The 25,226-nt window shown below is 40.8% G+C and overlaps 1 protein-coding gene across 2 annotated transcripts in view; it reads left to right on the top strand.

Moving 5' to 3' along the window:
* LOC306882103 (histone acetyltransferase KAT6B-like) overlaps positions 1-21,425 on the top strand; it is a 32,061-nt gene extending 10,636 nt beyond the window's left edge. The window contains exons 3-17 of one of the 2 annotated variants that reach the window (XM_079436571.1): positions 4,640-4,748; positions 7,641-7,756; positions 7,935-8,016; positions 9,501-9,633; positions 10,137-11,035; positions 11,692-11,810; positions 12,250-12,350; positions 12,506-12,647; positions 13,042-13,203; positions 13,439-13,532; positions 14,389-14,620; positions 14,813-14,969; positions 16,278-16,517; positions 17,224-17,497; positions 17,593-21,425. In XM_079436571.1, the coding sequence (XP_079292697.1) occupies positions 4,640-4,748; positions 7,641-7,756; positions 7,935-8,016; positions 9,501-9,633; positions 10,137-11,035; positions 11,692-11,810; positions 12,250-12,350; positions 12,506-12,647; positions 13,042-13,203; positions 13,439-13,532; positions 14,389-14,620; positions 14,813-14,969; positions 16,278-16,517; positions 17,224-17,497; positions 17,593-20,189 (5,457 nt within the window). In that variant the 3' untranslated portion in view covers positions 20,190-21,425. The remainder of the gene's footprint in view (positions 1-4,639; positions 4,749-7,640; positions 7,757-7,934; positions 8,017-9,500; positions 9,634-10,136; positions 11,036-11,691; positions 11,811-12,249; positions 12,351-12,505; positions 12,648-13,041; positions 13,204-13,438; positions 13,533-14,388; positions 14,621-14,812; positions 14,970-16,277; positions 16,518-17,223; positions 17,498-17,592) is intronic. The other variant, XM_079436572.1, reaches the window with a different exon arrangement.
* Positions 21,426-25,226: the final 3,801 nt, after the last annotated feature.

Raw genomic sequence — 25,226 nt, 5'->3', positions numbered from 1 at the left:
TGCAGAAGAAAGTCATACAGGTTTGGAATGACATAAGGGTGATTAAAATTACAGAATTCAAATTTTTGGGTGAAACTGTCCCTTTTAATAAAAAATTTGAGTGACAAGCCATTGAGAACCACATATTAATGTATTCATTTTAATTTTAGGCCTAAATGTTTGTGGTGGTTCTGGATCTCCATTAAGTTAGCAGTAAAAGCCTATGTATTTATGATTGCAACTCTCAGAGGTGTTAAATTTATACTGAAGGTTTGGTGTAAATTTGAGCTATGTAAATTGCAGTGGGGAAGAAAACATGATGGTTCTTCTAGGATGGGAAAACGGTTTAGATTCTAGCGGGATTTACATGAAACTTAAATAGTGCATATAATCACCTCCATAATGACAGTTTGGCTACACATACATATATGTTCACATCACATCATATATTTATGTCTTGAGTGCTAAGAAATCATCTAAGAATCTGCCTGCATGTTTATTTTTGTTTAGTTTTTCCTACATATCAAGGAGCTTACGTTCAGATTATGTCTAACTCAATGTCAAGCATGCCAGGCTTTCAAGTAGCTATGTTTTTTTTTTTTTTCTTTGTGCACATGAACACATTATGCGTGTGAAGTAAATGTGTGCGTTTCATGTGCTGCTGAAATCCAACAAGAGGCAGTGGAATTCTGCCACTGAAATCAATTTAGCACTAATGTTATTGAATGATGAGGTGTGTAGACCTGCAGTAGAGGGTTTATTTGTATTTATATGAGACGGCGATGCCTGTGCTTTTCCCCTCCTGTGTGTGAATATAGATGTATTGTTTGGAGGCAATTGAGGTCAAGCATTATGTGCGTGGTGGGATTTTTGTTGTGTATTGTGATTACGTTGCCCTCGGGGAGAGAAGCCCTTTTATAAGCAATAAGCGCACATTTATTTGAGCTAACCAACTCGTCATTTGTATGAAGAGCTGTACGTATCATTCAGGGGCCATCGATTGGAGCCTTTCAATTGGCACTTAAATGAAAACTTGCAATGTTTATTAATAACCCATCTGCAAATTGATGGTCTGCCAAAATTATTAATAGGCTAGGGATTGATTGCCTGTTGCATAAAACAATTAGTCTGGCATTACTCTCAACAGGTTTCTCACCAGAACAGACACTCAATATTTATCAACACGGCACAGCGGGAGCTCAGCCTGAGTGGCTCTCTTGAGATGGTACAGAGAACATACCCACTAGATGTAGTTTTACTCCGTCTTCTAATGCCCCATCTGCATCTAATATACACCATCCCCCAACAGAACGCTCCGTCTCTTGCTGACAAGCCTTTTGGGAGAGAATTGAGCTGAATTGCTTGCTTGTTTACTCTCAAGTTCTACCGGTTCCTCTTCTCAGGAGACTGGTATGTTTTTGTGAGCATCTGATGCTGAATCTAAGGACTTGGGCTTGAATGGGCTTACGCAAGCCGTGCGGAGATTTAGACGCAACTGTTTGGAGACATGAGGGTGTGGTGGCAGACTTTCCCGTCAGATTCCATGTAACCTTTTTTCTGATCTCCACTACACGAGTCCTGCATGCCACAGGCTTTTGTGGGAGGAAAGATACAGTCTTATCTCGAGAGCTATTTGCTGAGCCTGTTCGGTTCCCTCTAATCTTCTTTTGGCATCAGCACCTTGCATTGCCCTCGTTCAGAGGACACTGGCTACACCTCTCGCAGTTGTATAACATCCCATTCCCAATATTTACACAGGCTCAGCGTTGTGTATCACAGCGCTCGGTGATACGGCAAGGCGATGTGTTTGTGTGTGTGTGTGGTGACGTGCACACACATCCTGCTGGGCATCCTTTATCCTTCAGTAGTACCAGATTTATTGCATGTATGTGTGTTTGATGTCTGTTGTTTTGGCTGCTGCCTTTTAGAACGCTTTTACACAAGAATGTAATCTTTACAGTAGTCAAATGCAGCACGTCTCCCTAAATTCAAAGGAGACATTTAGATTTAATTTCCTTTTTGTTTGTGGTATCACTTCTCATGGATTCTGCATCTAGATTTGCATCTGATCTCCAGAGATCTTGGATACCTGCACACTCCACACTGTTCAGTGCTAGTATGTCACAATAACAACATACAGTGGCATGCAAAAGTTTGGGAACCCCTTGCAGAATCTGTGAAAATGTAAATAATTTTAACAAAATAAGAGAGATCATACAAAATGCATGTTATTTTTTTTTTGTACTGTCCGGAGTAAGATATTTTACATAAAAGATGTTTACATATAGTCCACAAGATAAACAAGCAGCTGAAAATATTAAAATAACCCCCTTCAAAAGTTTGGGAACCCTTGGTTCTTACTACTGTGTGTGGTTACCTGGATGATCTACGACTGTTTTTGTTTTGTGATGGTTGTGTTTGAGTCCCTTGTTTGTTCTGAACAGTTAAACTGAGCACTGTTCTTCAGAAAAATCCTCCACGTCCTGCAGATTCCTCAGTTTTCCAGCATCTTTTGCATATTTGAACCCTTTCCAGCAGTGACTGTATGATTTTGAGATCCACCTTTTCACACTGAGGATGATTGAGGGACTCAAACACAACAATTAAAAAAGGTTCAAACATTCACTGATGTTCCTGAAGGAAATACGATGCATTAAGAGCCGGGGGTGAAAACTTTTGAACAGAATGAAGATGTCCAAATTTTTCTTATTTTGTAGAAATATAATTTTTTTTTCTATTTAGTTCTGCCCTTCGGAAGCAAGAGAAGCTACTTGCATGTTTCCTGGAAGACAAATTAAGTACAATTTACCTTGATCTTCAAATTCAAAAAGTTTTCACCCCCGGCTCTTAATGCATCGTATTTCCTTCAGGAACATCAGTGAATGTTTGAACCTTTTTTAATTGTTGTGTTTGAGTCCCTCAATCGTCCTCAGTGTGAAAAGGTGGATCTCAAAATCATACAGTCACTGCTAGAAAGGGTTCAAATACGCAAAAGATGCTGGAAAACTGAGGAATCTGCAGGACATGGAGGATTTTTCTGAAGAACAGTGCTCAGTTTAACTGTTCAGAACAAACAAGGGACTCAAACACAACCATCACAAAACAAAAACAGTCGTAGATCATCCAGGTAACCACACACAGTAGTAAGAACCAAGGGTTCCCAAACTTTTGAAGGGGGTTATTTTAATCATTTCAGCTGTTTGTTTATCTTGTGGACTATATGTAAACATATTTTATGTAAAATATCTTTTACAGTACTAAATAAAAAATAACATGCATTTTGTATGATCTCTCTTATTTTGTTAAAATTATTCACAGATTCTGCAAGGGGTTCCCAAACTTTTGCATGCCACTGTATATGCCTATTGATTATATTATGCTTACCAAGGCTGCATTTATTTGATTAAAAATACAGTAAAAAGAGTAATGTTATGAAATATTGCAATTTGAAATAACTGTTTTCAATTTAAGTATTTTAAAGTGTAATTTATTTCTGTGATGGCAAAGCTGAATTTTCAGCAGTCATTTCATTACTATAGTCTTCAGTGTCGCATGATCCTTCAGAAATCATAATATACTGATTTGGTGTTCAAGAAATATTTATTATCAATGTAAAAAAAAAAAAGCTGTGCTGCTTAATATTTTTGTGGAAACTATGATCTTTTTTTTTTTTTTTTTCAAGAGGTTCAAAAGGACGTAATTTATTCTAAATAGAATTGCTTTACAATATTCTAAGTTTCTACATGTAACTTTTGATCGGTTTTATCCTTCCTGATTAAAGGTGTTGATTTTTCTTTTTTTTTAAATCCTACTGACTTTAAACTTTTGAATAGTCTTAAGTAGTCTTTCTAAGTGAAGACCGATGTGAGGTTTTAATTTTTCTTTTTCTTTTTTTAGGCTAAATTTATTGATTTGATTTGCTTGGTTTTAATTTTAATATAATTATATTATTATATATAACCACTAATAGGTTGCATTTACATTGCAATGCCAAATTCACAGAGCTGATCATTTGGATCAGCAGCCATCAGTCAAAGAGCACTCAATTCCATTTGAGTCTGTACTGCCAATACTGCAGAAAGGCTAGTATTGTTCTTACTAATATCTTTATTTTTACTAAAGTATCGGTACATCTAACATCCCTATGATGTGCATTTTCGTTTAATGGAGCGATTTGAGATTGATTTGACTCGTGTTGGTACCCTTCCTCTGCCAGGAACTACTTTATATCTGGCACCGCGTATCTGTCCTCTATAATCACATGCTTAATAACTAGCTGGCTCCCTGGGTTTGTAACCACCTGTCTAGTTTGACATCCGATATTCAAACAAAGCTAATCAAAACACATGCCAAATCTTTTATCTTCCAATCTGTACTCATTGTCTATGCCACTCATGTGCCTTGTGTTTAATAATAGTCTTAATGTTTCAAATCTTGGTGTGTGTGTGTGTACATAATATGATTTAAGCCTCTGCGCTCATTCAGCTGTTGGGGGTTTAGTTAGAGTACATCTTTAGTGTTTAGTTTTGTAAAACATGTAGACTTATTTTTTTTTATAAGAGGAATTTAAAGATATGTTGGCACTTTGTTGCTAGTTAATTAAAATTTACGTCAATTAAAAGCTTGCTCTTTTTTTTTTTATTATTCTCTCTCTCTCTAGCCACGTGCTGATCCCATACCCATATGCAGCTTCTGTTTAGGCACAAAGGAGTCGAATCGAGACAAGAGGCCAGAGGAGCTGCTGTCCTGTGCTGACTGTGGGAGTAGCGGTAAGACCCGTGTTTGAACACTTAAGTGGTGCCTATATATGGACAGTGCATCAGCTGAACGTCTGTGCCAAGTGGCCAAAAGCAAGTTATCTTATAACAAGGAATGTTATTGGTTGAAGTGTGAATCAAACTTTGTAACTAACCATTTAGCTGTAACCAAACCAGCAAGTTTTGTTTGAATAGCTGCTCATAGTTGTCGGTTGTTGAAATTTTTGGAATTCTTTTTTAGTATAATGATTTTCCAGTAGTACAGCTACAGTATTTCAATCATCAGCAGTGTCAATTGATATAGCATGATCATGTGCTATATCAATTTCTTGAACACCAAATCAGTATATTATGATTTCTGAAGGATCATGCGACACTGAAGACTATAGTAATGAAATGACTGCTGAAAGTCGTGGGTGGGGAAGTCGTGGCCTAATGGTTAGAGAGTCGGACTCGTAATCGAAAGGTTGCGGGTTCGAGTCCCCGGCCGGCAGGAATTGTAGGTGGGGGGGAGTGAATGTCCAGCGCTCTCTCCACCCTCAATACCACGACTGAGGTGCCCTTGAGCAAGGCACCGAACCCCCAACTGCTCCCCGGGCGCTGCAGCATGGCTGCCCACTGCTCCGGGTGTGTGTTCACGGTGTGTGTGTGTGTGTGTGCATTTGTTCACTACTCACTGCTGTGTGTGTGCACTTGGATGGGTTAAACGCAGAGCACCAATTTCGAGTATGGGTCACCATACTTGACAATACGTCACGACTTTTTTTTTACTTTTATGTGATTGAGTCAAATCCAGAAGAAAGTTTGTCAGAGATCGTGATGCACCTAAATGAAAATTGTTTGCCAAAAGAGAAGCTGTACATTCTGGACCGTTCGAATGAAAACCAAAACTTTTGTAACAACTGTCGATTCTGTATCATGGGCACTAACTTCCTTCAATTGGTGTCGTCTTTCAATAACACAAAGGCTACTTTTTAAAATATTGTTTAAACAACTGTTCAAAACAGAGCTTCTACTTTTATAGACTATTTCTGTGTAAAAAGGATCACAATTCCCTCAATAACTTTTTTTTTTTTTATTAATTTAGATTTGTTTTTATTGACTTTCATTTATTTTTTTAAGTATTCTGATTCTGTACCCTAGCCTAGAGTATATTACATTAGGTCAGGGGTGTCAAACTCAGTTCCTGGAGGGCCGCAGCCCTGCAGAGTTTTGTTCCAACCCTGCTCCAACACACAAACCATCTAGTTTTCAAATAAGCCTGAATGACTTAATTAGCTGGAGCAGGTGTGTTTAATTAGGGTTGCATCTAAACTCTGCAGGGCTCTGGCCCTCCAGGAACTGAGTTTGACACCCCTGCATTAGGTGTCGGTTAGTCCATATGAGTGCATGAGGCAAATAAGTGCATGTGTGCAGTCTTAAGAACAGGAAATGCTCTTTAATCAATCAGCTAGGATCCAAAAGGAAAATGCAAACTCAAAATATGCATTCTATTTTTAAGTATTTGAATTGCCACACATTGTGCATGCTCAATTAGGAAAAACAAATCTGAACTCAATTTGAAATGGAGTTTGAATTTTGACCGCAATATGCTTTCACTGTCTTGTATAAGATTGATGCACAGCAGTGTTTGCTGTCCATCTGCATTTCTCTGCACTCTTCTCATCATCTCGCATCAGAGTGGTAGTGTGTGTCTCATCAACTATAAACACTCTTTCTGACAAGACATCTTCATTAGCCAGTGTTTGCATGAAATGTTTACCAGGATAATTTTACATGTCTGAATTTCTGTTCAATCTGCTTAATTTGCGGTTTATATTTTCTGCCCAGATTCAGTCTGTTTCTTTTTTTTTTTTGGCCCTAAAACACCATTGTTAATCAAATTTTGGTACAACATAAGTCAGAGTGCAATGAGAATGATGTACAAATCTATGAAACAGTCCAGGAGATGTCCAGCCAGATGATGAGACGGGGAGAAAGAGGGTAGCTCATATGTAAGAGTTTTCTTGTTTGGGATAATTTTGTGTAGGTGCTGTATCTTTGAGAAATGTTGTAAAAGATCTTCAGGAAAGATGCTTGAGAAGGCAGATTTATATTATTTTAACTATAAAAATTATGTTCTTTAAAAGTATTGGCAGAAGGGTTTTACACAATCACAGATGGATTCAAGCTGAAAGGTGTGCAGTTTATAAAATGTTTTTTTTTCCCTCGCTTCAAGTTCGCTTGCTTGTTTCTTTTACTCTATTTTATAAAAAATGTTCCCTCCTCCAGACAGAATTGCCATGTTCCTGTTAAATTACCTGCTCTTATGTCGTGATTTGTTTTGAACAGTGATTTTGAAATGCCACAAGGAATTGTTCTCCCGGTGACATTTTTACGGCCGAGTTTGACTTAACAACGCAGAGGTGGTTTTCATTAAGTGTTCATGAAAGTATAGAAAATGTGCTCCCACTGTAAACTGCAGCTGGTTCGTAGCCCTCAGGGACAGGAGTGCATGCTTTTACATGACTATAACGGATCGACTGCCATTACGGTGTACGCGCATACCATTTCTGCCTCGTTAAGATCAAATTATCCTTAATTAGCCGCTCAGAAGTGTTTGATAATACAGTGCTTTTAGACACCGATTTTGGAAAGTCTTCACGCGTGGTTTTTCACATTGTTGATGCCACGTGTAAATATTTAACTGATCCACGGTCGGGGGAATCTTTCATTTGTTTCGTTTTGATATTCTCTCTCCGCTTGATTAAGTCTCTGTTAACATTTATCCTGTAATGTCTCAGCACAGGCTTTTGTGTTTCCTGCCAAAGTTAAAGGATTAGGTAATGTCGCTCTTTTAATTAAGCATGTTTGGAGACTCTCTCTCTAAAGCCTGTTTGTTTTATTCCACATTTCTCCTCAAAGGCCATCCATCATGCCTGAAGTTCTCCGCTGATTTGACTGCAAATGTCAAGGCCCTGCGATGGCAATGCATCGAATGCAAAACATGCAGTTCCTGTCAGATTCAGGGGAAGAATGCTGTAAGTTCTTTTCAAATGCACTGATGGCCTTGGCCCAGTTCCTGCTGACATCTTTTATAGTGTCAGAGCACTGCCTGTGTTCTGACACTTTTACTGCAGGATGTTGTTTACTTGTGTTGTGTAGATTGCATCTTATTTTTTTTGCGTGTCTGACACATTTCTGTGTGTGTGGATCCAGGACGAGATGCTCTTCTGCGACTCCTGTGACAGGGGTTTCCATATGGAGTGTTGTGACCCACCGCTCTCCAGAATGCCAAAAGGTACATTAGGCTTTTGTTTGCCTCTGTGGATTTTTCCATGCTCAAGGTGAAGCTGTTAAATGTGCCATTACACAAAGGCTTGGTTACATAATAGTAAGATGATATGTACCTTGCATCCTGAACTATTTAGTGGCTGTCTCTCTCTCTCTCTCTCTCTCTCTCTCTCTCCCCCCCCCCCTCTCTTTCCAGCCTCTTTCTCGTTGTTAATGATTTCTCCTCTGGCTTGCAAATGACTCTTGTCCTTTTCAGTTAATGGCAGTTTGTCTGAAATGGGCATGTAAGTGCCAAGATAAAAAAAGGGAGCAGCATCATAAAGTGTTTCGATAGAGCAGAACAGGTTCATTTCACTTAATTTTACAAGAGCCTTCAGTGCTGAATGTCTGAAACTGCTGGAGGGAGGTGACATTCTGCCATGAGAAATCATCAAATTTCATTTGAGTTTTGTTATGGGTGAAATGCAAATGCTTCAACAAACTTAAGTGTCAATTTAACTTTTTAAATTAGTGTGATTTTAATTATAGCAAAAATAACGCTGTTAATCATAGCGAGAGACGCTAACAGAAAAGCAAGACCAAAGACATCTGTCTGCATTTCTGCTATAAGAACGCTTCCTGTGTGAATTGCCCTGTGGGACTTTGCAACAGTCTACTGCAGACAAAATGACAATCTTGTATTCATGTGACTGCAAAGCACATTCACATGGATTGTTGTTCAGCAATAGATGTTTTTATTGATATGGAGAAAGCCAAACAATATAATGACTTGGACACTTTTTCTAATATCAGGCCTCAAATAATTAGTCTACCTGTCTGAGGATTGAGACTGTTTTTCTTGTTTTTTTTTTTTTATATAAAATTTGTCAAGAGTTTCATTTATTCTCTTTGTCAAGATCACAAGAATACAGAAAATGTATAATGCTTAGCCTCTGTCAGCTTCTGTATCTTTCTTCATTTTTGTAATTCCATATGGTCGCCACTATGAAATTTCTTCCTGTTTTAGGACGTGATGCTTCTCTTGTGAATCAGTGCCACGTATTGCTGCACAAGATATCTGAGAGCTTCAGTTCTATACTGAACATCAGTGCAGCGCAAAATCTGATAAACTAAAGGTCTAATAATTTAATTTGTGTTAATTTGTTATTTTCCTCTCTAAAGAGGATGAGAAGGCTGAAGCCATGTCAGGAAAAGAGCACCCCACACAACTTCAAAGCCATTTATTCAGTGCTTCCTTGTTGGTATGTTACCTGTAGAAAGCTTGTTTTTCTCTGCTCTGTTTATTTTCTTCCAAAGACAGTGGAAATGAAGGGAAAGGCACAGCGGGGCATCTCTGCTCAGCACTACAAAGACATATCTGAAAATTGTCACAGCTGCAGACATGATGAACCATCCTTGAAATGCTTCTTTCTTTTTGTCTCTCCCACTCTTTCTCTCTCTCTCTCTCTCTCTCTCTCTCTCTCTCTCTCTTTTTCCCTGGACCTCCCCCAGGAATGTGGATCTGCCAAGTATGCAGGCCAAAGGAGCAGGAGGGAAAACGGTTGCTACACAAGACAGCGGCCCAGATCAAAAGGCGATATGCAAAGCCAGGAAGGCCAAGAAAAAATCTAGCACATCCAACAGTGTATGATAACTCATTTCATCTCTCTTGTTCGTTACGCTTCAGGCTTAAGGTTACAGGTGTCACAATCAGTATGTTGCCTAAACTGTGAATGCTCTTTTTTGATGGCCTACTCTGATTTTTGTCCTTCACAACCTTGCCTTGAGAGTATATGTAGGTTTCATACCCTCTCAACCAAAAGGTCTAAAATTAGCATGGCTGCCACAAGGTACTTTTAGCCTGGGGCATTCTTTGCAAGTCTATTTTTAACATATGGCTGTGCAGTAAAGCTCAATCGGAACGCTGTCAGTCAGACTGGGTGAGTCTGGGTCAGCAAGCTTTTAAATGTGTGAGACCTGAGGGATTACATCTTTCCTAAAGGCTTGATGAGCACTGATAGACACAGTGGAACGTGTTGTTGAAACTGTGAAATCAGGGCTCAGGCTTAGTCACAGTCGAGATGTGCACACTGATTCTCGTTCATTTGTGGCTCGTGTTCTAAATGCAACCATCGTCTGCTTTCACAGGTCTGACAGTGGTGGTCCGGGATCCGTTGAGCTGTCTGAAAAAGCACGGCATGGTAGGGGTTCCATAAGCACTTTCTGTACCCCACCCTCATCAAGCACCTTTATACCCACCACAGACGGCAGGAGTCTCACTGACCCCCTCACATCCACACCCACCCTCACTACGTTGCCCCCAATCAACAAGAAAACCAAAGGTCTCATTGATGGGCTTTCACAATTTTTCACGCCATCGCCCTTGGGTCGCCGGTTGCGCGGTGAGGCGTCGGGCTCCTCGAAACAGCACAGGCCGAGGAAACGGGGCTATCGGAAATGCCATGGCAACGTGACGACACCAGGTGTGAGGTTAAACACTCCGTCTAGCGTTCTCCTTACCCCGTCCCCATCACAAGGACACAGCCCCATCTCGCTGAACCCCGCCCAGTTGTCCTCCCCCTCCTCTGCCCACTCCCCCCACAGCTCCTCCTCCCAGTCTAGCGGCCCGTCCCTCAGTAGCCTCCCTGGCAACAACCAGCTGAAGGGACTCTTTGATGGACTGTCTCACATCTTTACCACTCAGGGACAGTCCCGACAAAAGGGACTCCCCAGCTACGCACCGCCCAAGCGAGCGCGCCGCAGACAGGAATTTTCCACCTCACCCAAAACGTCCCTGCAGCTTCAAGGAAAGAAGTCTGTCAAGGGTTTCAGTAGTAAATTAGCACCCCTGTCCGGTTCAGCCTCAGGATGGGCGCCCAAGCGTGGCCGGCCGTTTAAGTCGGCGCTTCATTTCAAACGAACACCCTTCTTGAGAAAGCACAAGCTGCTAGGCAGGTTTAGGTTTAAGGCCTCCCCGCAGAGGGAGAACACCACACCAGGGAAGGGCAGATTGGCAGACGGAAGAGTAAAACCAGACCCAAACCATGGTAAGCACAGGGGCCTGAACCTCCAAACGGCCCACTGGCTTTTTAATCTTCAACCGTTTTACTCATCTTCCTCATTTTTAGAAGCAAAATAACATGGATTTTTTGTTTTTCCAACTAATACTGCATCTCTGCATTTTTGTTTTTAACCTTTTTTCTTCAATCTTTTTTTATTATATTAATTCTGAAGCCACTAAAGCCTTAGATTTCTGCTCTCTGCTCACGTCCTCATGCTGCTCACACCTGCCTCTCAAACCCAAGTTATTAATGTTTTTTCCCTTTAGTAACAAGCACTTTAATGGAAAGTGTTTGCATTTCAAATGACCCTTGCTCCTGGTTTGGTTCCCTCTCAACCTCTGCACAAATGGAGTATTTGTTTAGAGGTCACTGTTGCCTAGAAACAAACTGTGATGTGTGGTTTGAGGTTAGTGTGTTGGCCAGCAATGTTGATATGAGCCTTTCCTATCAGCCTTTCTTTCCATGACACTAGTGATTTGCATGCTAGCAGTTGTGATTTTGAATGCCGTTTTATCGAGTCTAAGTTAGTTAGTGCTTGTTTATATTAGCTTTGGGTTTTGTGTCAGCATCTTTTCAGTTCTTTTGTGCTATAATCTGCAAATATCAACTTTTAAAGGTCCTTTTTTTCTGACCTCTCACAGCCTTTAATGCCGAGAGATGCTCAAGAAAACCACAGGAAGGAAGGATGAATTTACTCAATGACCACGTGACTGAAGAGGATCTGAAATTGTTTAGACGCATCAAGGAGATCACAGCAAAGGTGTGGAGAGTAAACCACCCGTTGTCAACAGAAGGTTTAAGAGCTAAATAAAAAGCTTGATAGTTGAAGAATTAAGACTTAAATATTGCTACTGCAATTTTACAGTTGTACTGTAAAATCTTTTTTATATATATTTTACAGTGGAAATTTGCAATAGTAATATTTCATTTTACCCTGTTCCCCTTTCTAAAATTGTGCTGCCCTATTAACTGGTCTCCCAGTCTGGTCTTTTGACTGGTTTTGGGCATTTTTCTTACTGCGAGACCAGCATAAGTCACCTTAGACCAGCAAACCAGCTTAGCCTGGTTGAAGTGAGCTTTATTAGAGCATCTGGGCACAACCCTTGGCAAACACATTAGCGTTGTGGCTGTAATATAAAAATCTAATTCTTTTAAGTGTTTTAATTTTGTTTCTAACTTGTGATTTATTTCAAAAACAGAAAGCTGGTGGCGATCAAGGACAATCCCCTCCTTTGATTAAGTTTGGGAAATATGAAATACAAACTTGGTATTCCTCACCATACCCTCCAGAATACTCAAGGTAAGTCTGAAATTAATTCAGAAACATTTTTTGCAGCAGTAAATGCCAGATACAGCCTTAAGCAAATGTAAGCTAGTATGTGATTTTAGAGTTTCTCCCTGCTCTTGTTGCTTGTCACATTCTTCGTTATAATTAATTGCTGCTCACCTCCTCAGATTACCGAAGCTTTATCTCTGCGAGTTCTGCTTAAAGTACATGAAAAGCCAAGACATTCTGCAGAGGCATTCAAAGAAATGTGGGTGGTTTCACCCGCCAGCTAATGAGATCTACAGGAAGGATAACCTTTCTGTGTTTGAGGTCAGTGCTTGCTCTTAAATCTTGCACAAGGGGCACATGCACGACTTTATCCACATGCTAATTCATCATCTGCATTTGCAATTAAAACGAGAGGGGGTTATGTCCAGAGATTAAAGGCTATGACATGCCAAGCTTGTCGAAAGACACATCTCAGCATCACGGATGAGAACTGGACTTGCATGAATAAATCATGTCAGATTAAGCCAATTCTTCAAGGATCTTGTTTGTCTAGTGAACAGGAAATGCATAAATTTTATCAGGCCTCCAAAAGTGTTAAAGACCTTTCATTCTGTTTTTATGAGTTGTGAACTTCACAGGTGCTCCATTGGCAGGAGCTGCCCTTGTATGGCCTACCTGACTCTTAATTGTTTCCCATTTTGTCTTCTTTGCTCAGGTTGATGGAAATATCAGCAAAATTTTCTGCCAAAACCTTTGTTTGCTTGCAAAACTTTTTCTGGATCACAAGACTTTGTATTATGATGTGGAGCCTTTTCTCTTCTACGTTCTAACACAGAAGGATGAGAAAGGTTGTCAACTTGTTGGATACTTCTCAAAGGTATTAAAACCCTTAAATATATCTATTCCTATGACAGTTGAGTAAGAGTAACAGCGGGTTATCTAGTGGGTTGCTAAAGATAGCATTTCTTGTATGGTGCTTGTTTTTGGATCTGAACCTTTCCTGCAATATGTTTGAAGGTTTTTGTGTGGTGGTTCAGTTCAGGACAACGGCAGGTGCAGTGAATTGCATGCGTTGGCAGTGCGCTGACACACTCTATCTTTCTCTCCCACAGGAAAAGCTTTGCCAGCAGAAGTACAATGTCTCCTGCATAATGATTATGCCTCAGTACCAAAGGCAAGGATTTGGGAGGTTCCTCATTGATTTCAGTAAGTTATTCATTAACTGTTTTGGACGTCTTATGAGATGTGAGCATAAGATTGTTTGTATCATGAACAGATGCTTCTGTGCTCTGCATGAAAGCAAAAAGAGGATCTGTTTCAGACTAGAGTGTCATGATGGAAAGACTGCCTGTTTCATTGTACTGAGTAGTACTGGGTTTGCATGTCTTTTTATATACAGTTAAATGTAGTGCATGGTATAATTTGTTTGCTTGAGAATGTTTTGATTTGCTCATTGTGTAGAATCAGTAGAGCATTTGCATACTGTGTTAAGACTAAAATACTTGGATCTAAATCTGACTTTGCTTAGTGCAAGATCAGCTCAAACTTTAACCAATCAAAAAACAGACTATATATTTTCTTGATGTGAACTCTTATGGGTCAGTTTAAAATTGAAATTACATAGATGATTTATATATATGTGTGTGTGCACGCATGTACAGTTAGTGGTTATGTCACTGTGGTTATCTAGACTGGACTTGTTTGTAATTGTCTTAAAATATTGTACTGTAATATTGCTTTTTTTTTATTTAACACTGACATCACAAGAACTGAGACAAGTCTTTAGCCATTAGACTCAAAAGCATAATCATTAAATTCCTTATATACAACTGTTTGGCTTTGATGAGAAACTTGCTTTGTTTATATGTAAAATATAATTCAAATCAAGCTTGTGAAATGTGCCTCAAGACCTTAAAAAGCTGCACATAAACATTACTTCATGTCTTCATAAATTGTGATTGAGTTGTTTTATGTTTTGTCAAAGTGACACTCAAACCCGATCTGATAACAATACTCAAAAACAATCTTTCCTCATCTGCTCTTTCTTTTCTTGTCTTTCCAGGTTACTTACTTTCCAGGCTAGAGGGCCAGGCTGGCTCCCCAGAGAAGCCTCTATCTGATCTGGGTCGTCTGTCCTACTTGGCTTATTGGAAAAGTGTCATACTGGAGTACCTGCACAACCACCCAAATAAGAGTGTCAGCATCAGGGGAATGAGCCGAGCCACGGGCATGTGTCCACATGACATCGCTACCACACTTCAGCAGCTCAACATGATTGATTTCCAGGATGGCAGGTGGGTTTGACTGTGGTGGTATCTGTCAATCTGACAATTCACTCACATGCTTTCAGTACACTGCATCATCTCTAAAGACATTACTATATTCCAGAGGGGGTGGGGGGTTGGACACGTTATGGCTATATTTGCATGCGTATCAATACCAAATTACAATTTCTGTTTTTAATATTTTCTGACATGTTTGTCTAGGTTTGTAATCATTCGAAGGCATCAGCTGATTGAGGAGCACATGGATAGACTGAGAATGAAGCCACGGCTTCATGAGGTTGATCCTGACTGCCTGAGCTGGACTTCAGTTTCAGTCTGCAGAAGCCCTCCGGGGGAGCTGAAGAGTGCTATAGCACAGGTAGGCTTAAAGGTCTATTCATGATTTAATCAGGGAATGTGAACACCTGATATTAGTGAACAGTTTTTATTTGTCTGTCCGAGTACAGAGTGCTCTAATACTTAAAGCTAAACTATCAAGGATTTTTTTAAGCTTCCCATCAGAAATGAATTATTGAGCCATTGCAAATGCATAAATTAGTGAAATCTGTTTAAAACCACTTTTTTGCTTTACCCTGCAGTCACTATGATAAGCTTTTAATAATGATTTATATTCAGAGCTTTCAGATTTGATTTGGCATAAAATTAGGCTTCTGTCATTCTTTCATCTGTTGACTTCATGTCCGCAAACAAAGAAAAGATCTGTGGCAGCTCAGATTTCTGATTTTCCAAATTCGTGTCTTGTAAGACGTTCTACCCACTATCAGTGATCACGTTGTTGTGGTAATCACAAACACCCGCAGGTATACCTATATTGTTTCAAATGTCAAAAAAGCCCCCAGACGTATGTATTGTACCTTAAGAATGTTGCTAAATTCAAAGAGAGGGAACCCTCTGCAACAACCTTTAAACAAATATACAAGAAACATCTAGGTGGTTTTCCTGGCATATACAGAGGCTTGATCAGTACGTTCCACAGGGTGACTTGAAGTCCAGTTTATAATTACATCTGTCTCGCATCAAATTACTAAGTTCTGTATGCATTGTTATCGTTTGCCACAGATATTGCAGTGGAAACAGCAGATTTTGTCAAATGTTCCGTTATTGTTTCCTAATGGCCTCTGACACAGCTTGACTCTTTTTGCGTAATGCTGAACTCGACCATAATTGGTAAGATGATCAAAGGCTGTTCTTGTGGCTGAGTCTAAACTCAGAGCTTATGTTTTTAATTCAAACCTATTCAATAGGCAGATCATGGCGATCACGATGAGCGCAGGTCACTCATTCTTTCCTTGGCTCTGCATTATTAGCTACAAGATGATGCTTGCATGAAAAGTGAGCTAAATTTATCCCATCGTTTGCCTTTCAGGAGTTCAGGGTAAGTTCACAGAGATAGCTGAAAGCACTTTCAACAGTAACCCAGCTTCCTGAGTGACCTAAATCAAAGCCCTGTATTATTAATGCCTCTGAATGTCCCATGAAATGTAATCTTCCACAGCCACTTAAAAATAAATGTTGCTGAGATCAACGGCTAATCAAGAGACAATCTCTGCACTGCAGGGGTGCTGCGGAAGCAAAATGGATAACTGAGATGTTATTTGTCTGCTTGTCTTTAGCCTGTACAGAGTGGCTCAGACGAGCTCATGTTTGTGTTTTTGTGGCACAACAGGCAGGAGACCGTCGTGCGGGCTGTAGTGCGTCGACCAGGAATTTGGCAACAGGGATGGGCTACACTAGCACAAGACCTCCACTAACCAAGTGCAAGAACTTCAGCAGAAGATACTCAGATCCACTGTTTTCCAACAGCGCTGGGAAAGAGTTCGAAGTGAGCGAAGGAAGCAGCAGTGATGATGATGATGATGAAGACAGTGCAATCAAATCCCAGTCTGGGCAGGGGCTCAAGCGAAAGGTAAACATCAGAATAAATGGTAGTGTGCTTTTTTTTTTTTTTTTTTTTTTTTTTTTAGTTCTGTGTATCATTGTTCACATTGAATTTCCCTCATCATTTGGGAGGCATTTTTAGTTGGATGGAAAAAGATCCAAAACTATCCATTAGTCAGAAATTTCCTTCAGTCCTTAAGTCCATAATTAAGTAATATTGCTTTTGTGATTTGTGTGGGAAATCTTGGTTCTGTATCGCCAAGTAATGCTGCAGATTATTTGCATTGGGGCACTGCTATCCCAGAATGCCTGGGGGAAGAGTATGTTGTGAGGAACTTGTGGTCAGCTTGATTCTGAAAACTCTCATTTGGGGTTTTGGGCAGGCTAAGCTTTCCAAATGAATGGCCTGTGGTGTAGGCAGTGTGGTCTAAATGATGGGCTTTTGCATTTAGATCATGAAGCAACCCATTCACAACGCAGCCAGATTACCCTATGTTTAGCATCACCCTTGACCGTATCTGTCTCCTCCAAACCTCTGCTTTTTGGATTAAAGGGCACCAGGGACAGTTCGACAAAGTTGCCAACTCTTGCTATGACAGTTATTAAGTCTAACAGTCTTTGACATCTCCCTGTATTTATTCCATTCTCAAGCACAAGTTGTTCTCAAGCATACAATATGCACCTCTAAGTGAATAGCCCCCTTAAATGTGTTTTTTTGTTGTTTTTTTTCTTAGCGGGCTCCAACTCTGCGACGGAAGAGAGGGAGAAGGAGAACACGAATCAACAGCAGCGTCACGACTGAGACCATCTCGGAGAGAACAGAGGTGTTAGATGAGCCATTCGAAAACTCTGATGTTGAAAGCCCTCTGCCACATCCCAGCAGGAGGGCTGGCAGCGAGGATGAGGAAGAGGAGAAGAGTCAGAGATTAGCCACGCGTCGGCCTGGAAGACCAAGGAGATATGAAGATGACAATCACTCAAATCAATCTAAAGAAGGGAATGTGGAAGGTAAAGCCATACATGTTAATATTTACAACATACTGTTTTGTTGCATGTTTGAAAGATGAAAATAACATGGAACCTCTTTTTTGTTGTTTCTGAAGCAGTGAAAAAGGACAATCCTCGACCTCTAAAACGGAAGAAAGGCTGGCCCAAAGGTGTCAAACGAGGCCCTCCCAAATGGAGACTAAAGGAGCGCAAAATGGGCTTTAAGCTCAACCTCTACACACCTCCTGAGACGCCAATGGTCACAGCGGAGCAGGAGCAAGAAGAGGAGCAGGATGCCAGCCCTGCCTCCTTATCAGGGCCATGTGAGTCCATTAGAGAGCCCAGACCAGAGGACCCAGAGCTGGACCCTTGCGATTCAGAGCTACACAGTCCCGAGCCACCCGAGTCTCACAAAGTAAATGAGAATGAACCGACAGACAAATCTGACATGGTGGAAAATTCACCCTGCGTTGATGAGACCAGTGAGACAAAATCAGGTCCAATAGATGATGCTAAAGAATCAACTCAAAATACAGAGGAAGTCAAAGACCTGAAGCCAGGGGATGAAGCAGAAGGCAGGGTTGGCAAGGGCTCAGGTGAACGAGATGAAGAAGAGGATGAGGAAGAAGAGCCAGAACCATCTCATGTGGATGATCATGATGCGGATGATGAAGATGACAGCCATGAGCAGAGAATAGACGACCCGGTGCCACTACCAGAAAGAGACCTTACGGAAGACCTAGAGCCAGTTCCAACTCCTAGTAATGACAATAAAGATCCTGAAGTGCAGTCGAGCCCTGTGGACCCACCGCCTCATTGCTCAGAGGAGCTTGCATCTGAAAGCACCCTCGTGAGCTTGGGCATGCAACAGGGTGACACTGTGGACTCGAATCACCCTCCAGACTCCGAAACCGAGGAAGAGGATAACAATCAGAGGCCTGAAGAAAAGCACATGGGCCCGTTGACCCCGGGAATAAAAGAGGACCATAACATTTGCCCTGATCTTGACATGGAGACGGCTCAAGCAGTGCAGTCTCTGACTCAAGAGTCTGAGCAGGAGAGGCACTTTCAGGATTGCGCGGAGACTCAGGAGGCCTGCCACAGCCTACAGAGGTATGTTCATGTTGAGCAGAGCCCTCAGATGACTCCCGTGGACGACTGCCAGCAGTCCGATCACAGCAGTCCTCTGTCTTCTGTCCATTCTCACCCGAGTCAATCTGTACGATCAGTCAACAGTCCAGCGGTGTCCATTTTAGAAAGTGGCTACACGCAGATCAGCCCCGATCAGGGCACAGTCTCGGTGCACTCGCTTCATAACATGGAGACTAGCCCAATAATGGATGTGCCCTCGGTGTCGGACCACTCTCAGCAGGTGGTGGACAGTGGCTTCAGTGACCTAGGTAGCATCGAGAGCACCACGGAGAATTACGAGAATCCCAGCAGTTATGACTCCACGCTGGGTAACAGCATTTGTGGCACTGGAGCAGGAGCGGGCACCTCCTCCCAGAGCAGCTGTTCCTATGGCAACCTCTCCTCCGGTGGCAGCCACAGTCAGAGCAGCTGTGCTGTGTCCCAACAGATGGCCGGTCCTGTGGTGAACAATACTGGCGCTTGCAGCATGCTCCAGCAAACCAGCATGAGCTCCCCTCAGGGATGCAGTGTGAAGTCTCCGCAAGGCTGTGTGCCGGAGAGGCAGCCCAGCCATCCGCACGGACATGGCCACGGGCATAGCCACAGTCATCATCACAGCCATCACCAGCACCATCAGCATCACCAACACCCACAACACCAGTACCAGCAACCTCTGTCGCATTGCTCCATGCCAGGCAGCTTCCCTCCACCCATGCAGCTGCCCGACATCCCAGAATCCAACAACCCCTCTGGCAACCTGGGCCTGTATGACCGAATGGGCCAGGGAGAGTATGGAGGTGGACACTACGGTCAACACTCAGCTACATTCAGCCTGCATAAGCTACAACAGCTCACCAATACCATCATGGACCACTCCTTGCCCTTCAGCCATTCTGCCTCGCACTCCATCTCATCCTATGCAAACAACAACGGCTCGTTGTCCACACAACTCGGCCCTCACAATCCCGCGCTGGTGTCCCTGTCGCAACCTGGCGGAGGCCCTCAGTCACAGGCTACCGTGACTCCTTCGCCCAACATGACTACACCACCTATGATGCTGCAGCGCAACATGGCTACACCCAACATGAACCTGGCCCAGTCTCAGAGACTACAGACACAAATGGCCCCCAAGAATCACCACCACGTGTCCATCCGCTCTAAATCGGCCCCTCTGCCGCCCCACCACCAGCAGCAGATGTACGGTAGGGGTCCTCAGACTGTGGCCATGCAGGCTCCCGGGAGGACGCTGGCTATGCCGCCGCGGATGAACATGGGGGTGAACCTCATGCCCGCTCCGGCTTACAATGTCAACTCGATGAACGTAAACGTCAATATGGCGATGAACACTTACAGAGTGACGCAGCCCATGATGAACGGGGGCTACCATGGCAATCCTACCTATATGAATCAATCTCCACAGTACTCTATGCAGATGGGCATGATGAGTTCTCAGCCTTACCCACAGCAGCCCATGCAGGCCCCTCCCCATGGCAATATGATGTACAGCCCAGCAAGTCATCATGGTTATGTGAACACTGGCATGTCCAAACAACCCTTAAACGGGCCTTACATGAGACGATAATCAACGACCTGAAAGTGAAGGGTCGTGACGTTGCAAAGTCAGCTAGTTGACTTGAGGTATTTAGTTTAGTTATTTTCATGGTTAATGTTCGCTTTTATGGATCTTTCTGAAAGAACCAGCACTTGGTAAGAATGCAAAAAAAGTTTTGTTTATTGGCTAAATTTTAGCTTTTCTCCCCTGTTTATGGGAAGCCTTACAGCATAAGATTTAAAATGTAACATTTGTGTAAACGTAAATCTCCCCCGAACTGCATTGCAGTTGAATGGAGGTTACTTTTTCTTTAATTTGGAACCTGCATTATGGAACCTTTAAATGTGCCTGCATTGTATGTTTTTGGACAAAAGAGCCTTTTCAATGTACCTTTAGCAATCGCAAGGTTATATATGTAAGTCTGTACTCATGCCTTCATATTATTTAAATTATTGTAAATCTACTTTTATATTTTTTTAAATGTAAGGTTATACTTAGCATGCTATAACGTCTTTGTTAGTGACAGTGCATCAAAGTAGTACTGTACAGTGTTGTGCTTAATAGCAAGCAATTTTATATTAAATGTATGGCCTTGGTTAGGTTTCCCTCGTATGGAAGGAAAAATTAAACTCTATTTTTGTTGATTCTAATACTGTAAAGATTTGAAAACATCGTCACGTTCGGCTTGGAAGGTTCTATTGCTAATTGTGTATAATTTGTTACTTTATAACAAGTTTCTTTACCTGAGGCAGCTTTCTGTTTTTATACAATTTAAAGCAATTTCTGTCACAATAGCAAAGAACAGTCAATGTCAGTATTTGTACATGTAGAAATTTAAATCAAAGGGGAAGGGGAAACGAAACCATTTCAAAAGGGGGAGAGTTGCAAAATTATTATGAGTGTCAATTTACTCCAAAGTTGGTCTTTTATGAAATGCCTTTAAACTTACATTTTCATTCCATCTGTAGATTTTTTTTATCTTTATAAAACATCTGATTTATATTTTACTGAAATGTAGAGCAGTAGCCTTGTTGATAGACAAAACAGATGGCATGTAAAAAGGTAAATTGTATCGGTGTCTGTTTGTATAGCTTATTTTGTAGCCTTTGTACCTGTACAGAATGGCAGTTTGACGTAAGAGGGATATCCTGACTGTACTAATTAACAGAGCAACAGTCCTGTATTTATGAGTTACCTTTTTAGTCGGTCACTTAAATGCTGTACATTTTAGCAGGAAATAAATTATGATGAGCCACTGACAGACTTAAAAGTGTGTATGACTCTGTTTTCACCTGATGCTTATCCAAACTCGTACTTTCTTTCTTGAACAGATCTATTACAGCCAACAGATTTTCAAATGCATTATGGTTGGAAACAAACTTGTAGAGTGCAGGGACTACTGAATAGACAAACGGATGCTTTTGACTGTAGAGGATGGATAAATTTATCTGCAAAACACTAACATGTATCTAATGCAACAGCACAGCTGCCTTAGCAATAACAATTAGCCAATATATACCTTGACTACAAATATAGACCTACAGATATTAAATATAGTGTGCTAGAGCAAAAGTTTTTTTTACCATATAATCCTGCCGTACAAACATTACAAATCAGTAAATATGATAGTAGCTGGCTATGCGTCAAAGAAATTTCATATTTCCTTATGCTTTATCTGTAAACCTTTTACCATTCCTTAAGTGATGAACTAATCGACTTTAAGCCAAATGGTCTAAACTAAAGTACAAAGATCAAACCATTTTTAGGATAATCCAATTGAATTCCAGTTCACCTACCATTTTCCATTGTGTTTACACACACGAGAATGTATCTCAGTCACTGATATTAGTCCAGATAGGCCAGCGCTAATAATCCAACAAGAGAGCACTGTTCTCTCCTGGGAGAAGCTGCATCAGGAACACTTTCCTCCACCAGTTCTGCTTTTTGGGCCTCTCATTTGAATTCTACAGGCTCACTTGATTGAGTCCTTGTGCCTGTTACTTCCCTCTTATCTAAAGAGATTTAACATGCCCTGTCTCTCTCTTTACTTACTTTCTGCTTTGAGTGCTTGGTCAATAAATTGAGCTCCAGGGTAGAGAAACTCAGAGAGGTTTAAAGTAGCTAAGTCTTTTGCCTCTACTCCATAGTAATCAATGTTCAAGCCTAGGTAGCATTAGCAACATTATTCCATTTCCCCTCTGCCGCATTGAGAACGATTCGTTCCTTGTTTCTAAAGTTTTTGGCAATCTAGAGTTGTCTTCCATCGAACCAAATACTTCACTTTTATCCCTTTTTTCGGTTATCTATTTGACAGTTTCGTTGCTAGCTTTACACTCATTTTACTCATTTAGACATGGACCAGATAGATGGATGGATGGATTGATATTTTTTTTTTCCTCTTGGGAATTCCTGCAGTTGAAATGCTCAAGTAGGGTGAAGTCAGCTAAAATGGGCCACGTTTTGGTAAATACCATCAAATAAGCTATGAGATCTAATGATATTCTTATGTGGGGTCTCTTAAAAGTTTTAAAATTATGAGAGTTAGAGTATCAGCAGGTACCTTCTTGAGCCACAGCACAACATTCAGGTAAAATGGGCCAGCTTTTCAGTTAAAATGGGCTAATATAAAAAGAACAACACAGGTAATTTCAGCATTTTTAACAGTAAATTGACTATTCTTTAGTGTGCCATAGCAACACCATTAATGCATTTAATTAAATAGAAAGCTGAATGAATATTTAATTAAACAATGCAATTAAAAATGAACTGATCATGTTGTATAGGTGTGTTTCTGTGCATTGGTGTCTTTTGTGTACATGTATGTGTATGCTTGTATTTTTTTAAAGACTTAAGATTCAGTATGGATACATATCTACAGTAGGCCTATAAACCTATTTTCACCCTCAATTTCTGTGTAAAAGTGTGTATGCAACCCATTTTAGCTGAAAATTGTGGCCCATTTTAGCTTAACCAGAAATTTCTACCTAAAATGACCTTTCACAAAAATATTTCTTTTATAAATTAAACTTTTTTTCTTTTTTTTCTTTTTTTAAAAGAGCATGTCAAAACATTGTTCATAAACCTTTGCTTTATTGGTAAGCTTACTTATAATTGCTTTAGTACCCTTAAGTTATTAGTGATTAATGAAATTTTCTATGTCAGGCTCAATTACCTTACGATTTCTCTGAGCTTCATGCAACACACTGCCCTGCCCTCCTTAAACTCAGACCAATAAAAATTGTTACATTCAAACAAGGGTTGAAGCAACAATGCAAGATCAGTTATTGTGATTTTCTGTAAAAATTTAAATTACTACAAGCTTATTTGGCCCATTTTACTGATAGCCCCCTTCACCCAGTCACTTTCTAAATTAATCTGCACTAGTGTACGTGTTCTTTGACTGGCATCTTCCTTTTAATTCCCATTTCTGAACATGCGAGTAGTATTATGCCTTAGAGAGGAACTAAAAAACACATTATGTAACACTTTTTTGTATTTGTATGTTGGCATGCTATGGTTTTAATGCAGCTAATAAGGGACCTGTACAAGCTGTCAAAGCTGTTTTCTGATCTGTAGGCTCTATTAGTTCAGCCTGAAAGCAAACACTTGTCTAATTATTTTCACAAGGCTTTTGGTGTCGGTGTCTTAACTTGCAAGTATGCATGATTACACTGATATGACGGTTGAAATGCTGTCAAAACAGATGTCAATTTTCAGTAGAAGGTGGCAAATACATTTTCTATGCTAGTGTGTTGAAACTTTGCTTACTATAGTTAGGGCCTGTGGAAATATCAGGATTAGGCCTGTATTCCCTGCAGTCTGAACAATTGCTCCCTCTCTTCAAACACAAGATTGGCTTTCCAAAATACACCACTTAGCGCATCAATGATTGTATGTGTAAACATGAAGAAAAATTACATTTGTCCCCCTAATGGTGTGGTGCTTGCCTCCAATATTAACAGCCTCGGGTGGTCTATTTGTACGAAGTAGACACTGCATGTTTGCTTGGCCCAGAATAGCCTGCGCATTTGAAATGATATTTTTAGTCTATTGATCTGAGTTGTGACCTTCACAGCGCTGGAGCTGATGAGGGGAGTGGTGCGTTTGCGACCTCCAGCTGTAGACACAAATGCAGCACCATGTATTCGCTCCAGATTCATGTTTCCCTATTGTGTGACTAAAGTGATTAAATCAATGATCTGTCGGCTTCTAGTAAGCAATCTGACTGGTATCCAAGCTGTGGATCACTTTCTGCACTCAAATTGGTAGTCACCGCATGTCGCTCTTTAATGAGTTGGATCGCTGTAGCGCCTCAGTTCAAGCGGCACGTGAACCGATCATCTCTTCCTCTTTACTAGTTATAGCGTGAAATAAACGTGAATGAACATCAGAAGGTATCTGACTTCAACCGCGGAAAGACATCAATACACACTATTTTTAAAGTTCAAGTCCACCTATGGTAATCCACTCTCCTGTCTAGTTTGTTTGTCAGACAAAAATGGCAGATTCTGCATTATGATTGGTCAGATCGAATGTCAATCAAGCTCTTTGGGAAGGGTCACGAATATTAAAGATAGTTGTGAATACAAGAAGGGCAAGTGCAAATGTATGGTGTTTAAATCTAATCAGGCTAAAGGAGTATCTGTATGATATTCTAGTTTGTACACTAAAACAGATTGTCCATATTAATGGACAATGTTATTTCTAGAAGTTTTTTTTATATATATTTCCATATAAGAAAAATTGTGTCGGTGCCAATATCTTCATGGGCAGCACACCGACATGTAGCGCCGTTGTGCTTCGGGTATCCCGAGTTCAAGACCCAGCTTGCGGACCTTTCCAGAAATGTGAAAATGCTCCCTCACTGTCAGTATAAACCCCCGTTATGAACGGAACGCTTCTTTGTACATCTCTGCACAGCATGTTAGCTCCTTAAAAACTGCTCAAAATCTACATGGGAAAAAATGGTCTATAAGACACCCCCAAACATGCCCCATAGCCCTGAGGAATGGAATATCATATCATATATATTATGCAAATTTGAAAAGAATCATGCTCTCATCACGG

This window comes from Barbus barbus (assembly GCF_936440315.1).
Source record: "Barbus barbus genome assembly, chromosome: 16".
NCBI classification, from domain to species: Eukaryota; Metazoa; Chordata; class Actinopteri; order Cypriniformes; family Cyprinidae; genus Barbus; species Barbus barbus.
Note: the sequence above shows the minus strand (reverse complement) of the source record. Positions and strands in the feature narration are given on the sequence as shown.